At 42.4% G+C, this 16,908-nt stretch overlaps 1 protein-coding gene across 1 annotated transcript in view; it reads left to right on the top strand.

Annotated features, from left to right (window-relative positions):
- The window catches only part of APBB1IP (amyloid beta precursor protein binding family B member 1 interacting protein), a 60,252-nt gene that overhangs the window by 19,727 nt on the left and 23,617 nt on the right, over window positions 1-16,908 (top strand). The window contains 6 exon segments of the mRNA XM_080974435.1: window positions 3,571-3,642; window positions 6,353-6,440; window positions 6,919-7,220; window positions 9,625-9,702; window positions 12,537-12,696; window positions 13,897-14,018. Coding sequence (XP_080830561.1) covers window positions 3,571-3,642; window positions 6,353-6,440; window positions 6,919-7,220; window positions 9,625-9,702; window positions 12,537-12,696; window positions 13,897-14,018 — 822 coding nt within the window.

Raw genomic sequence — 16,908 nt, 5'->3', positions numbered from 1 at the left:
AATATGATTATTATAGCATGTTTCCACAAGTTACTGCATTGGGCCATTTTATTGGCTTATAGGAATCAAGCAGCAGTGCTTAGAGTCTGTGCATTCTCTTGCATGGCTATAGTACTTGACCCAATTTCTGGTACTAACAGGAATTTATTAGCCTGTGAACACCTACCCAGCAGAGACAGAAACAGAGACAGGGGGGCAGTTCCAAAGGCTTGCTGAATGTTTCCGTGCCAGTTTTTGAGACACTGTGCAGTGCATCATATTCCTGGTAATTTGGGGGATTTCGGTGAAACGTGACTGATTCTGACAGGCAACGGGCAGCCTAGCTGGCAAGAGGAGGATGCCGTTTCAGCTGCAGTGGTGCAAAACTTCAGTTATGCTGCGAAATTTAAGCGGCCTTTTAGAACGGAGCTGCCCGACTGATAACCTCATATTTATCTCATAAATATTAAACAGTTTGAACTGCATATTAGTCAGCTATGCCTAGCGGGGCCTTGGTGGCTCTTTCTCTCCCTAGCAATTACCGTATCAGCGCAGATCATTGGCCTGTTCCTTCGCCTACTGCTCATTTATGGTAATCGGAGGCATTGTGGGGGCGGTGCTGCAAAAACATTCTTGTTACAGGGGCAATAGTCATAAACTCATGGCTGAGGTTGTTTCTATCCAGGAGAGAACGGGGTGATTCTGCTCCCTATTAATCAGAGACTGGTTAATTTTTCTTCACAATTGGCAATGCGTTAAAAAGCTGTTGGCTAGGAGAAGCTAATTAGAATCCTCAATTGCAGAGTGTTGAATAAATAGCTACCATTCATCAATTAGGGGTGTTTTTTCCTTGCAGCATGGAATTATTCTGAGCCCCGTCCTAATCCATGTTTATTTTGAAGTCCATTTGATTTCAAAAGGGACTTACAGTGGTGCCCCGCAAGACGAATGCCTCGCAAGACGGAAAACCCGCTAGACGAAAGGGTTTTCCGTTTTTGAGTTGCTTCGCAGGACGAATTTCCCTATGGGCTTGCTTCGCAAGGCGAAAATGTCTTGCGAGTCTTGAGATTTTTTTTCGCTTCCCCCCCCTTTATCTAAGCCGCTAAGCCTTTAATAGCCTTTTAGCAGCTAAGCCGCTAAGCCGCTAAGCCTTTAATAGCCGCTAAACCACTAATAGCGCTAATCCGCTAAGCCGCTAATAAGGTTGCTTCGCAAGACGAAAAAACCGCTAGACGAAGACACTCGCGGAACGGATTAATTTCGTCTTGCGAGGCACCACTGTACTTGGGATTCAAGCCTGAACTTGTTTTCCTGGATACTTTTTGAATTCTTTTAAAATAAACCAACTCAGCCACACTTCTGAAATGTGTGTGTGATTAATGATAAATAAGAACGGGTGATAAAACTAAAGTCAAACCTCGGGCTGTCAAACGTAATCCGTTCTGGAAGCCCGTTCAGCTTCCAAAACGTTGGACAACTGAATCACGGCTTCTGATTGGTTGCAAGAGCTTCCTGCCCTCAGCGGAAGTCGCATCAGACGTTCGGCTTCCGAAAAATGTTAAACTGGAGCATTTACTTCCGGGTTTTCAGCGTTCGGGAGCCGAATTGTTTGAAAACAGAGCCGAGGTTTGACGGTATTTGCTATGAATTTTGCATGCCGACATTAACTTCCTCTTTTTCTTTTCATTTCACAAAGTCTTCAATGGGGGAGGGGGGTGAAATAATGAGAGTTGACTGTCATTTGATCACATGTATCATGCATGGCCAGATACACCAGGAAGCCAAGTCTGTAACTGCTGCTAGATTACAAAGCAGCATGGTAGGTGCTGGAATGAGTCAGGAGCAAAGCACCTGCAATTCTGTCCCCAGAAATGTGCATTTGCTTGTTCACAGCCTGACCTTGTGTAAAGTGTGAACCAGGCCACTTCTGCACCTTATTTACAAGGAAAGTGAGAGTGCTTTTTTGCTACAGAATTTTATATATACACACACACACACACACACACACATATATATATATATATATATATGGCTAGGGACGCAGGTGGCACTGTGGCTTAAACCACAGAGCCTAGGACTTAACGATCAGGATGTCGGTGGTTCGAATCCCCGCGATGGGGTGAGCGCCCGTTCTTCGGTCCCTTCTCCTGCCAACCTAGCAGTTCGAAAGCACCTCAAAGTGCAAGTAGATAAATAGGTACCGCTCTGGCAGGAAGGTAAACGGCGTTTCCATGCGCTGCTCTGGTTCGCCAGAAGCGGCTTAGTCATGCTGGCCACATGACCCGGAAGCTGTACACCGGCTCCCTCGGCCAATAAAGCGAGATGAGCGCCACAACCCCAGAGTCGGTCACGACTGGACCTAATGGTCAGGGGTCCCTTTACCTTTACCTATATATATTTGGCTAAGATTTCTTTGAGTGATAGCCCTAAGAGAAATGGGAATTAGTTTGGAATTGGCTAAATTTTATTGGGGGGAGGGGAATCAGGAATGGGTTCAGCCCTTTGCCTGCTATCGATTTTCCACCCGGCTGTACATTGAGTCATTCTCACATGTAACAGTAACAAGGTTATGACTTATGCAATCTTCCCCATCACAATCATGTGTCTGGTGTGTGCTTTCTTTGGTACTTTAGTAATCTGCAGCCTTTGCTGCATTCCTTGCCTGCTAGGAGATAATTTTGCTCTTTGTTACTGTTTTGAGCAAGGCATGTTGGCTGGAAAGGGTACGCTCCACAAAGCAAGCTGACTTTTATTTCTTTGACAGAATAGTGTAAGCATCAGAGGGGAATTGAAAAAATCGAATATTCTGTGGAAATTTATCCATACATTGTTTGGGTGGTGGTCTCCAATGAATCAAACTTCACCAATGGCCAATGAAGTCATGTTGGATCAAAAGGAAAGGGCTGGAATTACTCTAGGACATGCTTTACTGAACTCTGACGCTGGGGTGCCTTCAGATTGTCAGCATTTTGTGGGAGGGATTCAAACGTGCTGGGAAATTTACGTTTGTGCAATTAGAATGGACTTAAGTGATCTGTTGCCTTCGTGCGACAAATCCACTTTAAAAAATAAATGGGCTTTTTGCTGTTAGGAAAGTGACTAAGAAATAAACTGAAAGGCGTGGAATGAATGAATGATTTAAATGAAGACATACACTGGTAAACACCCCACTTGTTAATTAGGATGAGTGCTCATTGATTTATAACCTTTCTACAGACAAATCAGAACAAATGTTCAATAAAGACTAAATAAAATCTAGTTTCGATGTAAGCTTTTTGTGAGCAAATCAGGATAACTGCTGAGTAAGTAGGATATTATTTCTTTGGAGTAGGAAAAAGACACTGCAAAACCAGTACAGGTGATCAGTGACCTGCCTTAGAGGGGGGCTATATCTGAGAACTAGTCTTATCAAAATGCTTTGAAAATGAAATGGTTTATTTCAGTAATAATAATAATAATAGGAGAAAAGCTACAGTTAGTAGTAAAAGAATGAAACTTGAGGGCATCCCTTTTATGTTGCAGAAGTTTGTGACGTTTTTGGTAGGCACGGAGGCTTCGTGCTCTCACCCTTGCCTGATTTTTGTTTTTCAGATGGAGGAAACGTGTGAAGATATAGATCAGATGTTCAGCGATTTATTGGGGGAAATGGATTTGCTGACACAGGTAAGTTATACTTTCTTAGCTGATTTGGAGAATTGGTAAAAGAAAGTAAAAAAGAAGGAATAAAGAATCCTTCTTCCTGTCTCCATTCATCGTTGTTCTTTCTTACTAAATATAATTATTTCAACATACCGAGATTGATTCCTCATTTTCTGCCCCCACGTTGCCCATGAAATAACCAGTACCAGTTGCGAGAGACTTTTTGCAGCTGAAGCAAAACATCACAATGCCTGTTGTGCTAGACCAGCACACCTATCAACATTTTTTAAAAAGAAAGGACACTACAGTCATACCTTGTAAGTCAAACAGCTTAGTTCCCGAACGTTTTGGCTCCTGAACTTCGCAAACCCGGAAGTGACTGTTCCAGTTTGTGAACTATTTTGGAAGCCGAACGTCCGACAGGGTTTCCACGGCTTATAATTGGCTGCAGGAGCTTCCTGAAGCCAAGCAGAAGCCATGCTTTGGTTTTTGAACATTTTGAAAGTCAATTGGACTTCTGGAACGGATTCTGTTTGACTTCCAAGGTACGACTGTATAACTATCCCTGCATGCATTATGTGGGAATGGGGGATTTTATAGCAGAAACAGGTTACTATGTCGTTGGAGCACGTATTTGCTCACTAAATTCTGCTTTCCCTCTTGTGGGGGGTGGGGAGACCCCGTATACAGGGGACCTTGTGTCTTTCATTTTCAGCCATTTGTCTGTTAAGCCCTTCTCCTGCCCCTTCACCAAGCTACTTTCCTTCCTGTAGGGGAGTTTAATTCCCTCCCTGGCCCACCTCACCTCTCTTCTGCTTCTGATTGCTGAGTCCTGCGGCTGCTTTTCCTTTAGAAAAAGAAACCTCTGGGAAATGGGTCGCATATATCCTTTGTAATGTCAAGTTGGCCTTTAGACTTCAGCGGAATGCTGGCAACGTAGCAAAATAAGAATCTATGGCACAAATTACATAAATTTTGAAAGTGTAACTTGAAGCACTTAACCTGCCACTTCGGTTTTTATATATGAGTCCCTTGGCATAAAGCTTTATTTCTGATTTTTTTTTATGGTGTTCAGATAGGTTCCGTCAGTTGTATTTTACTCTGTAGATTAGGAATTCTGCTGGAAGGAGCTTGCAAACCAATAAAATAAAATAAAATATTGTTCATACCACCCCAACCTCCACAGCAGTGCAAAATTCCAGGGCTGCAGGCTCCTACCCAAGGTTCATGTTTCCTTTGGAAATGAGGCACAGGGGAGACTGTGGTGTCTTTATGGCATAGGGTTTATGGACACAGATATATATAACCTGAGCCTGCCATGGAGGGGTTCAGATCATTGCCACTCCAAAAGGGCCTTGCTTCTCCCATAGGCACGCTCCTGGATTCAAAAGAGAAAATCAAACATGCTCCAAAATGTAGCTCTGACCCCACTCTCCAGCTTGCTGATCTTTTCCAGACTACAACATCACTGCAAAAACTCCATCCTAAACTTTCCTTTTGTCTTTCAAACTAACTGACCTTTGGGAGGGACGGCAGCACTGAGCCACTTCCATTTTCCCAGCTAATGACTCATCCTGACTTGTATTTTAATATGCAAGAATAAATATCTAGCACCCCAGAATTAGAAGGGGAGTCCAGACACCCCACAAAGATTATGATTTAATGGCACAGTGTTGGCTATCAGAACAGTAATCCCAATTCACTACAGTGGTACCTCGGGTTACATACGCTTCAGGTTACAGATGCTTCAGGTCACAGACTCTGCTAACCCAGAAATAGTACCTCCGGTTAAGAACTTTGCTTCAGGATGAGAACAGAAATCGTGCAGCGGCAGCGTGGCGGCAGCAGGAGGCCCCATTAGCTAAAGTGGTACCTCAGGTTAAGAACAGTTTCAGGTTAAGAATGGACCTCCGGAACGAATTAAGTATGTAACCAGAGGTACCACTGTATTAAGTTTCTGGCTTCTTAATAATGGATTAGGTGTAAATGAGAAAATAGAACAGCTTGAAAACTAATAAATAACCTTTTCTATGTAGATATTGACACTGAGTCTGCTTTGTGACAGTGGCCACCACCACTGTTTCCCCAGTTTTGTCTCCCCACCTGCCCTCTAAGCTGCTATTTATCTTGCTGGGGAAACAAACAGCTCTTTTGTGGAAGGTGGTTTAAATCAGGGAAACAGCACAGGGGAAAGGATTTTTTAAACCCTGCAAGTGCCCTGGCAACTTAAGCTGTTGCTTTTAAAAAGATATATCAACATCAGGAGGTCCAATCATGGATCTTACATTTCTATTTTTTATTTTTTTACCTTAAGACAAACTAGATAGTATGTGAAATGCATGACATTTCACTTGTTTGTGTTTTGTTAGTGACTTGGGGATTTGGGGGGATGGTTGAACAGAGCTGTGGAAGCGGGGAGGGGGAGAATGGCTTATAGTCAAAAGTTTCCTGCCCCCCTTATGGTGTTCACACTGAATACATGATAAATAAACAACTCAAAACTCATTTCCCCCATGACATATGAAGCAGCATTCAAATGTGTTTGACGTCAAAGGTGGGGCAAGTTATTCTGGAGAAAGGGATGTTAAGACTACACTTCCAATCACAAAGCAAATGTCTTTCTATAGAGAATAACCAGCCCAGTAGATAAGTTTCTGGTCTTAGGATACCTTGAATAACTTTTCTACCATGACTTTTGCCAGTGACAGTGATATTTCCCCCCTTTCTTCATCAGAGTTTGGGAGTAGAAACACTCCCACCTCCACCCAGCAAAGCAGCCAATGAGGAATTTAGTTTTGCAGTTGGTTTTAAAGATTTAAATGGTGAGTATTTGTATTTTGTATTACTATGATCAGTTTGTCAGAGGAGGGGGCAAGCACTATTTAGCAAAAAGCTAAATGGACACTTTTCTCTTCTGAAACAATTCATTCATTTTGAATGTGTAAAATGACTTCGGTCTAACTCTTGAAACAATGAAAGGTTAAATTTTCTCTTTCTTTCAAAAAAGCGATCCTGTAAATTTTACCAGAGCTATAATTTGCTTTTGACTATGGTACTCAGGTTATTATATTTCATTTCTCTATGCAAATCTTAGCCTGGCTTTTAATACTCAGATGTGAATTCCTCTAGTACAGTATTCCCAGGTGCTCTTTTAAAAACTTGCCTCTGTCACTTCCTTGGCTAGAAGCCATCCTTATTATAATCTGTGGAACAGCATCTGCTCACACCAGCAGAGCAAGTTGCTCAAGATCAGTACTGAAATGATGCCTGAGATATCTTGTATTTCCCGCCCCTTAACAGAATCCTTAAACGCATTGGAAGATACCGATTTGGATGCTTTAATGTCTGATCTTGTAGCAGACATAAGTGAAGTGGAGAAAGCTACATTCCAAGAACAGAAAGACACCTCTCATTTCCAACGTGCTGCCAAGACTCAGGCTCCAGCAAATGCTCCTGTCACCACTTATGCCCAGTCAAGTTTCCCAAATATTGCCGTTACCCAGGTTGAGGATGATTTGCCGCCACCTCCTCCAGAACTAGCCTTTGGTTTTCCTCCTCCTCCTCCACCTGCTCCAACCCAGCCTCCTGAACCATACACTCAGGTGAGCAGAATCTGTCACGGCTTAAAATTAGCCGCTGTTTCTTTAATATGAAAGGAACTGAGTCAGCATGAGTCAGCTGCCTACAATGAATTGGCAAAGCCAGCATGACTCACGCAACCTTTCACCTACATATGCCTGTATATATAGAGTGGTCATTGATTGTGTGCGGTGTGGGTTGGTAGCTGATTGCGTTTGATATGTATAAAGCGGTCGGTCATGGTTGGAGAAGACTTTTTTTAGAATAAAAGCAGCATTCTGCAAAGTACTCTTTCTAAAGGTCTCTTTGTGCCAACTAGGGTCCAAGGACCAGGCAAAGGAGGTCAGAACATTTTCTTTTTCAAACACTGACAGAATCTCATTTCAAAACTCTGCTAGGCCCTTGTTTTAATGTAAACCTTCACCAGCTTGGTGTCCTCCATATACTTTGGACAGCAAGTTCCATCAGCCATAAAGTAAAGGGACCCCTGACCATTAGGTCCAGTTGCGGACGACTCTGGGGTTGCGGCGCTCATCTCGCTTTACTGGCAGAGGGAGCCGGCATACAGCTTCCGGGTCATGTGGCCAGCATGACTAAGCCGCTTCTGGTGAACCAGAGCAGCACATGGAAACACCATTTACCTTCCCGCTGGAGCGGTACCTATTTATCTAGTTGCACTTTGACGTGCTTTCGAACTGCTAGGTTGGCAGGAGCAGGGACTGAACAACGGGAGCTCACCCCGTCACAGGGATTTGAACCGCCGACCTTCTGATTGGCAAGTCCTAGGCTCTGTGGTTTAACCCACAGCGCCACCTTCCATCAGCCATAGCCAGCCTATAATGAGAGTTGTCACCTGGTGGAGGGCACCAGGTTAGCAAAGGCTGTTTTAACGATTCTGTAGATGTTTTCCGTAGCACCAAAAGAGAGAACCTAGAATAGCAAAATGAAAAGCCCTTCTGTTTTAGAAGCAAAATCACTTTCTCCTGACCTTTTCAAGTACAATCCAACTACCCCGAAAGTTTCTCTTGGCCAGAAAGCACAATATCAGGTATTTCATGTTGAGACAGCCCCATGTGGAGAAGTATAGTGGTTCTTTAGTCCAGAGAGCTACTACGTCCCCTTTGTCTTTCTGGGTTTGCCTGAGATCACGAAGCAGAGAGGTGAATAATATGGAAGTTTTTCTGCTGAAGAGGCAGACTACTTTTCTGTATAAATTGAAATGTTCAGCTAAAACTGAGTTTGTACTCAGGGCGAGAAACTTCAACGAATGGGTGTAAAAACATATCATCCTAGAATCAGACCAAAGACCTACTGAGTCCAGCAGGACATGAGTGGGATAGTACTTTCCTGCTCCTATTCAGAGAGCTACCATCTCTGATATTGGAGGCAACATATAGCCATAACAAATGTTGGAAGACTCAGGACAGATTAAAAAAACAACAACTGTATTTTCCCGTTTATAACATGCCCCCATGTATAGGACGGCCCCTATTTTTGGGGACTCCAAATTAAGGAAATGGGGGGAGTTTGCCCAGAGTCGTGGGGCTGGGGGGGATTGCCGAAAATCGCTCACCAGCCACCAGTCGCCCGCAAAATTGCTGCAGCAGAAGCCAATCAACAGCAGCCCTTGTCGCAGCCACCAATCACACGCCAAATCGCTGCTGACAATCTCTGGCTCGCGGCTACAACCAATTGCCTGTCCACCCTTTGCACTATCCATGTATAAGATGATCCCCAAATTTTAACATTCTTTTAAAATAAAAAACATCGTCTTATACATGGAAAACTACAGTACTTATTTACGCAGCACATCGTTTAACTAAGGAACTCATACAATTGTAGAGTTGGAAGGAACCCACGGACCATTTAGTCCAACCCCTTGCAATGGAGGAATCTGCAGCTGTCCCTTACAAGGATTGCACCTGCAGCCTTGGTGTCATCGGCACCCTGCTCTAACCAACTGCGCTATCCAGGCTGGATTGTGGTGGTCACCAACCTGGAAAGAGGATTACACAGATTGATGGAGGAGAAAGCTATCAAAGGTCATGCCCTGTTTCTGAACACCAGTTGCTGGAATTCACAGAAGGGCAGAGTGCTCTTGAGGTCAAATACTGTTTGCTGGTTTCCCACAGGCATCTGGTTGGGCACTGTGAGAACAGGATGCTGGTCTCTTCATATGTTCCTGTGTGATGGCCTTAATGTTGGAAATTATGGCGGTCCACAAAACAAGAAGAAACCAACCAACTAGAACAGTGGTATTCGACATAATGGGATGCTGTGCAAACCCATCCTGGAGCAGAAAGCACCCAAAATTAAAATTTAAAAGGGAGAAGAAATGAAAATGTTCATGAAATGGAAAGGGGATAGAATGCTTCTTACTGGGGTGTGGTGTCTTTAAAAGGGGCTTTACAATCTTTCTTCTTTCAGGAAGAACAAGAAGCGCAAGCAAAAGCTGACAAGATTAAGCTTGCATTAGAAAAACTGAAGGAAGCCAAAGTTAAAAAGGTAGCATTCTCTATTTTATTTTATTTTTGCAAAAGTATTGACAATCAAACATTACGATTTTAAACAACCATTTTATACAGTCAAGTATTGGCTTGTTTCATGTACTTCCCCCTCCATTTTGTTTGCCTGTTGATTGGATGATTTGCCAAGATGTCCAGATCACAAACCAGACAGGTCATACCTGTTTTCCACCAAGCTGTGGATATTCCACTTCTATTTACTGAAGGCGGTTTTTTTATGCCACCCTTCATAAATATTTATTCCAGAACAGTTAAAGGACAGTAGCAATAAAATATACACAAAACAATTAAAAAAACAAATAGATGTGTTTGATAACAATCCATTAGAACAGGAGTGTTATCATGTAAAATGGGAACTGTAGCCCTAAGGACTGCTAATGACTTTTTAAAGAAACAAAAATAGCTGCCCTTTCTATGACATGTAAAAATATGTCACCTTGGTTTAGATCCTAGCCTCTTTAGTGAACACAACAGAGAAGTCTGTTTATGAAATCTGAATGGTCAACCTCCTCCTGCAGCTGTAATGGCATTTGTAGCCGAGTAGAGCCATGGAGCCTGACATCCGCGTTGCTGCTGTTTAAGTGGATGAGGCAGGTGTGGGACTTGGTGGCAGTGAGGTTGGGGCTGCATGGGCTCACGGACAGGACAGGACAGGAAATTGACTCAGCCAGCATGCCTGCACACCTTCTTGCTGCGCTGCCCGGCTCCACTCTGGTCCAGGTAAGCAGCAACAATATCAGGCTCCAGAGCTCTGGCCCACTACTTGCCCCATGATTTCTCCAAAAACTCCCTGTGCACCCACCCACCCATCCCAAAAAATCTGCTCCTAAGGTTGGAGGAGCCTTGTGAATGGTTTCCGTGCTGTGAGGGCTGAAGGTGGATGGGAAGGTTAGCAGTACCGCACAGACACACGCATTTGCTAAATAGAAGAGTGATTGAGAGTCTTAAGCCTCTGGGTTTTATTTAGAGTAGCACCAAGGTGCTACACTAAATGGATTTCCACTTGTGCAATTCTCCCCAAATCTGTTATAGGGGTTCCCCCAACCCTCTGGAGTAGAATGTAAAAATGCTATCACCATATTTCTGGGCAATCCCAAATATTGGCCTGGCATTATTTCTACTACCCTTTACCTTTTCTTCTCAAAGAATTATGATAGTGTATTCAAAACAAACAAACATCCTGCACAAGTACCAAAGTACAAGTTACTAAAGTGGAGGTATTTGGAAAGAATACAGCTTAGTATATCAACGCTCCTTGCTTTTTATAGTTTGAGCAAAATTCAACCCTGCACTGCCAGAGCTGTTCATGCAGAGATCTTATAATTAGAATTAGCAGAACTAAAGTAACATTTCCTGGCAAGGAACTGACTTTTTTATTTTCTTAGATGCAGACAGATAGTAGGACTGTGATTATTTAGGAAGTCTCAAGTCTCCTTCCAGTGAACACTTCTCTTTTCACTTTGTGGAAACAAGCATTTTGATCATGAAGTAAAAACAAACATGAACAACATGTGCCAATTGCTTAACATGTAAAAAAATTGCTTAACATGGTGGGGGGGGATACACAGCCTTTGTAGCTATTATAAAGTCAAAAGGTAGGTCTGGCTGAGAGCGAGAGAATAACTAGTCCAGGATAGCCCAGTTTGCTTCATAGCGGAATGAGGATTTAGACCTTTGTTGCTAACACTCTAACCTCTAGACCACATTAGAACACCTGCTCCTTTCATTGTTGTGCAGCTGGAGGTATTTCAGCAAATGCAGCTTTTTGTGGCAGAGTATTGGAGGGCTTTGAAAAGCTGGAGGTGCCCAAATTCCCATGTCTGCAAAACCATTAAAGGTTCAGTGTCTCTAATGCAGAAAGGTCAGTTACCCCTAAATTGGTGCATACCTAAACAATGGCTTCCTATTTCTTCCGACAGAATGCTTTAATATACAAGTGAGATTCTGTCCTGGTGAAAGGCAGGTACTATATTCTCTTAGACATAGCCCTTTCTTCTGCACAGTCTATGCCAATCCTAGACCTGTGCAGTCAGCCATGCGGGTCATCAGAAACAGTCACCAGTTAACGAATTTCTCAAGCAGAGACCAGAAGATCTGGTAGGATGTTTTTATCCCCGAAGTCAATATAAAATGAGATTAGGTGTTGAATTTCCAGTCAGTTATAACTGGATTCTAGATTAGGTCTGATCTGATGGGTTTGTTGTTCCTTCATTTTATATTAACCCACCCAATATTATGGCCTCCTCTGAGAAGGTTCTAAAAATAAACCACACAGAGAATGAGAGAAAATAATAATAATTTCAGGGATACTATATAATGTTGCCAGCTGATGTGGAAAGACTAGTGCAGCCGGCTTCTGTATTTTTAATAGTAGCCTGATTTTCTACCACCAGGAAGAGGAGCTTTTAACGAGAGGGAGATATGCATTAAAACCTCCTAATTTTTGCTGAAACTGATGCTGTTAAAGATGTAGGAGCAAGCGCTGGTAAAAATGTTGGCAACTCTGCTATCATGCAAACTGTATGTTTAATAATGTTTTAGAGAAACAATCTGTATATTTACCTGACATTTCAGTTACTCTTTACTCAAAACATGAATTCTGTCTTGGAAAGAGGCAGGGAAGTAGAGCTGTTGACTTGGTAGTGTTCCCAAGACATATTATGTCCCCCCATCCCACCCCCAGGTCCAATTTTATGATACATGATGGATTTGAATTGGCAATGATCTCTCTGATCAGCCCAGGCAGATTCTTGACCACGGTAGCCTTTTGGTCCACATTGAAATTAACTGCCTCATCTATTATTCTCTCTGCAGCTTGTTGTCAAGGTGCACATGAATGATAACAGTACGAAATCCCTGATGGTGGATGAACGGCAAGAGGCACGTGATGTATTGGACAATCTCTTTGAGAAAACCCACTGCGACTGTAATGTGGACTGGTGCCTTTATGAAATATACCCAGAGCTACAAATAGGTACGTTGCAAAGATTTTGGATCTTCTTACGCTATATTTTTTGAGCTTTACTAGAAAGCATTTTGGTGATGCTACATCAGGCAACATTTTGCCGTTGCCATCCAGCGCCCATCTCTTCGTTTTGGTGGGTTCTTGTTTGTGTCTGATAGATCTGAGCTCCTAGTTTTGGTGTGTCTTCTCTCTACTAATGGTGTGTGTGTCACATACTAAGGGCAGTGCCTCCCTTTGCCCCCTCCCTTTACTCCCTGCCAAGGCCATCCCACTTCACCACTTTCCTTACACTTCACCTGGGCCACCCGTCTGCCTGCTCGCCCATCTGGGTCTGCCCACCTCAATCTCTGGTTGCCTGCTTATCACCCTCCAATGCTGGTGTCATGCCCAAGCAGTTCTAAGAGCCCAGTTTGTCATAACGCTGTAGTTCACAGCACCACCTACCCGTAGGTAGCAAACTGCTGCATCATGACAGCCTTACATGTTTATTATATGTAAGGATATATAAATATATACATGCAGGGGAGTGTTAAAAGAAAAAGTCTGAAACATCAAAGTACCTAGTGAAATCTAGGGAATTCCTTTGCAAATTTTTACAAACTGAAAAAAAAGAAAATCTGGGAAGTTTTTCTGTTTTGGCAAAGATGCTTTCATATGGTCTAGTCTATCATGGCTCTTGGGGTCTGAATATTATGGATAAGCAATTGCTTTGAACCATTTTTTAAAAGTAAAGATAAAGGACCCCTGAAAGTTAAGTCCAGTTGCAGACGACTCTGGGGTCGCGGCGCTTTCTCGCTTTATAGGCCAAGGGAGCCAGCGTTTGTCCGCAGACAGTTTTTCCAGGTCATGTGGCCAGCATGACTAAGCCGCTTCTGGCGCAACAGAACACCGAAACCAGAGGAGGGCATGGAAACCCTGTTTACCTTCCTGCCAGAGCAAAACCTATTTATCTACTTGGACTTGGTGTGCTTTTGAACTGCTAGGTTGGCAGGAGCAGGGACCGAGCAACAGGAGCTCACCCCGTCACAGGGATTTGAACGACTGACCTTCTGATCGGCAAGCCCAAGAGGCTCAGTGGTTTAGACCACAGCACCACCCACATCCCTTTGAACCATTTTACTACATTTAAATATAGGAATGTGCACTGATGACGGAGCATGTGTGTAATATATTTGTCTGTCTTAACATTTCTGGTTTGGGTTTCCCTAGAAAGATTTTTTGAAGACCATGAAAATGTGATTGAAGTCTTATCACATTGGACCCGTGACACTGAGAATAAGATTCTGTTTTTGGAAAGAAAGGAAAAATACGCTGTGTTTAAAAACCCACAGGTAAAGTAACATAACTTAAGCAAGCTGGTGTATAGTAAGATTTTAGTTCATACAGTAATGACTAGATATTTTATTTGCTCTGCAGCCCAAGTAACAAAGATTGAAGGTGCGTCCAGTCTTGGTATATCAAAGGGATCTTGAGTTGTGCTTCTTATGTATCAGAGCACAATATTGGTTACTAAACACTAAGTAGTCATTCTTGGGAATAGTCACTGAAGGTCAAAACTGAAGTAACACCAAAGTGCATTTTAGCATCCAACAAGGAAAGGGAGATTTCGGTGGATTTCTTGATTTATCCATTTGGTGAGCCCCACTTCACTCATTCAGCTTGCCATGGGCTCTGTTCATTGGATAATTAGTTTTATTTTCCCAGGGATATCATGTTAAAAGGCTTTGCTCCATTTTACTCCAGTGACTCATTAAAATGGATGGTCACAAGCTTGTGTCGGAAGCTGCAACATCGTTAGCTGCAACTTCACATCCTCAAACTATCTTTATAACGTGAAATTTAACTCACTTTGTAAAGTGACTGCTATGACAAATGGACTGCTCTTTGGGAAGATCGGAGTGTTTCCCAGACCTGGCTTAGCAGCATTGCAGAATAAACTTATCTCACACCAGCTGCTGCTGCTGCTGTAATTATTTCTATCAGTGCATCCCAGTTAATGCATCTTCACTTTAGAACTGGGGTGACCATGGGGTGTGAGGATGCAAACTCAAATTCCTGGAAAGCATAAGAAAACCAAACCATCCAACCCACATTTTGGGAGGATTCGTAGTGACCTTGGAAGCCCATACTGCTTATGATAACATAATCTTAATTGTGTGTGTTTGATAAAGTTTCATTTGGTGTACAGCCTGCATGCAGGGCAATGGACCAAGGAATCCACCCCTCTTTCAGTTAATTAGCTGGATGTTGTGTGGTTAATAAGGAAGAGCCAGGTGCAGTCACTCAACAATGAAAATACAGATAATTACTACACAGCTGCCTCAATCACTATGCCCAACCTTCCTGTGTACTGGTGGGTGAAGGATGACCTGGAATAAGTAAATGGGCTAGTTTATTTATGCTTTCCATGACACGTAAAGGAAAATAACAGCAGAAGGACATCAAATCCCGCTTTTTAAAAAATAAAATTCATGCCTGCTTATCATTCTAAAATAATCCCAAACCTGGGTACAATGCCAATAAAAATGAAAAGAAATTATATAAAGTTGTATTCAATTAACTTTTACTCAGAGTGAGCCCATTGAATGGCTGTGACCAACTTAGGCCCATTAATTTCAGTGGTTTATCTATTCTGAGCAAAGGTTAGTTGACTACAACCAATAATTAACCAATAATCAGTAATACGATAAAGCATCGGTTTACAAATGTATTGTTTTATTAATTTATAAATTTTGTTGCTGCTTTTTACAATAACATTTTGAAGTGGGGGTTGTTGTTGTTGTTTAGTCGTGTCCGACTCTTCGTGACCCCGTGGACCAGAGCATGCCAGGCACACCTGTCTTCCACTGCCTCCCGCAGTTTAGTCAAATGAAGTGGGGTACAATACTGAAAAAATTCAACAAAATATTCCCATCAGTAAAACATGCAAGAGCACATGCACAGTTAAATAGCTTTTTACAAAGTGCCGTGGCAAAGATTCAACCAAATCCTGGGTGAATAAGTAGATTTTCCGGTGGTGCCAAAACGTTACATCTTGGCATAAACTCTATCTGAGGGCCACTAGCAATTCTCTAGTTAAAGTAAAAGAACACCATGCACAATGCTTGTTTTGAGAATCACGTTTTCAAATAACGAAAAACAGTTGTCCATGGGAATCACAGAAACGGAGATCCTTTTGCTCCCAACCAACAACTACCAATTGTTAAATGGAAAGCTGGTAGAAAAGAGAAAGTAAACATTAGTTTTTAAGCTATACTTCTAATACTTAGGTTTGTGTTACAATCCCAGGAGAATCAACAAAATTGTTAAGCGACCTTCCTTTTCACACAGATTTATTTATTTAACATATTTTATACCCTCTCCATTAGTATATCTCATAACAAGGTGGCTTACAAGAATCTATAGTCTCTCCTTTGCATGCATGCGTGTATATCCAGTATAATGCTCACCAGCATTTTTACATTGTATACCGGTAATTTGCAACAGAACTAAGCAGCATATAGTGCCTGCTTTGTCAGGACTATTTCTCCTCATAGTATTTTCAGAAAGGAACCACAGACTTCTTTCAGACACGTGTGGTCTTCTTTCAGTGGTGCTGTAGTCTATAGGAGATCACGTGACGATATATCCACCTGTATAACATGCAGCCTCGTCCTTTGACCCAGCCTGCTCAATGAAGGATGTGAATGGCGAGCATTTTCCCTTTTAGCAATGGAAGTGTATCAAGTAAGCAACAATGCATAGCAATGCTGAAAAATGAGACACAAGGAAAAAACCACATCTGTCTTAATATGGGTTTGACAAGCAAGGTCATATGCTGTTGTCAAAAACTCCTGTCCATTATCCTTCTTGTTTACCAGTACCAAAATGTGGTCTATAGCAACTGAGTTAAAGATACAGGGTGGTCTGTTTCCCCTTTAAATAAATACCAGATGCTCAAATATAAATTGCTTGTAGCCAGAGGAAGTTCTTAAAAAAAGAAAAAAAGGTTGTGGGCAGCTGTTTTGAGTTTGTTCCATGGTGACAATAGCAAGATGAGAATTGGGTTTGTTCGTGCATATTCAAACATAAACAAATGCAAACAGCTTTGGTCGTCTTTTAAGGGGACATTAGGTGCAATGCATGTGTTTTCTGTGCAAGCCTTGCTGAAATTTTGGTTTCCTGTGCAAGTCTCAGTGTCCAAGAAGAGCATGATTGTTCTGTGTATATGGTACTTTCCTG

Source organism: Podarcis pityusensis, assembly GCF_964106645.2.
Source record: "Podarcis pityusensis genome assembly, chromosome: 12".
NCBI lineage: Eukaryota > Metazoa > Chordata > Lepidosauria > Squamata > Lacertidae > Podarcis > Podarcis pityusensis.
The sequence above is the reverse complement of the archived record's forward strand: the minus strand, read 5'-3'. Positions and strand labels throughout refer to the sequence as shown.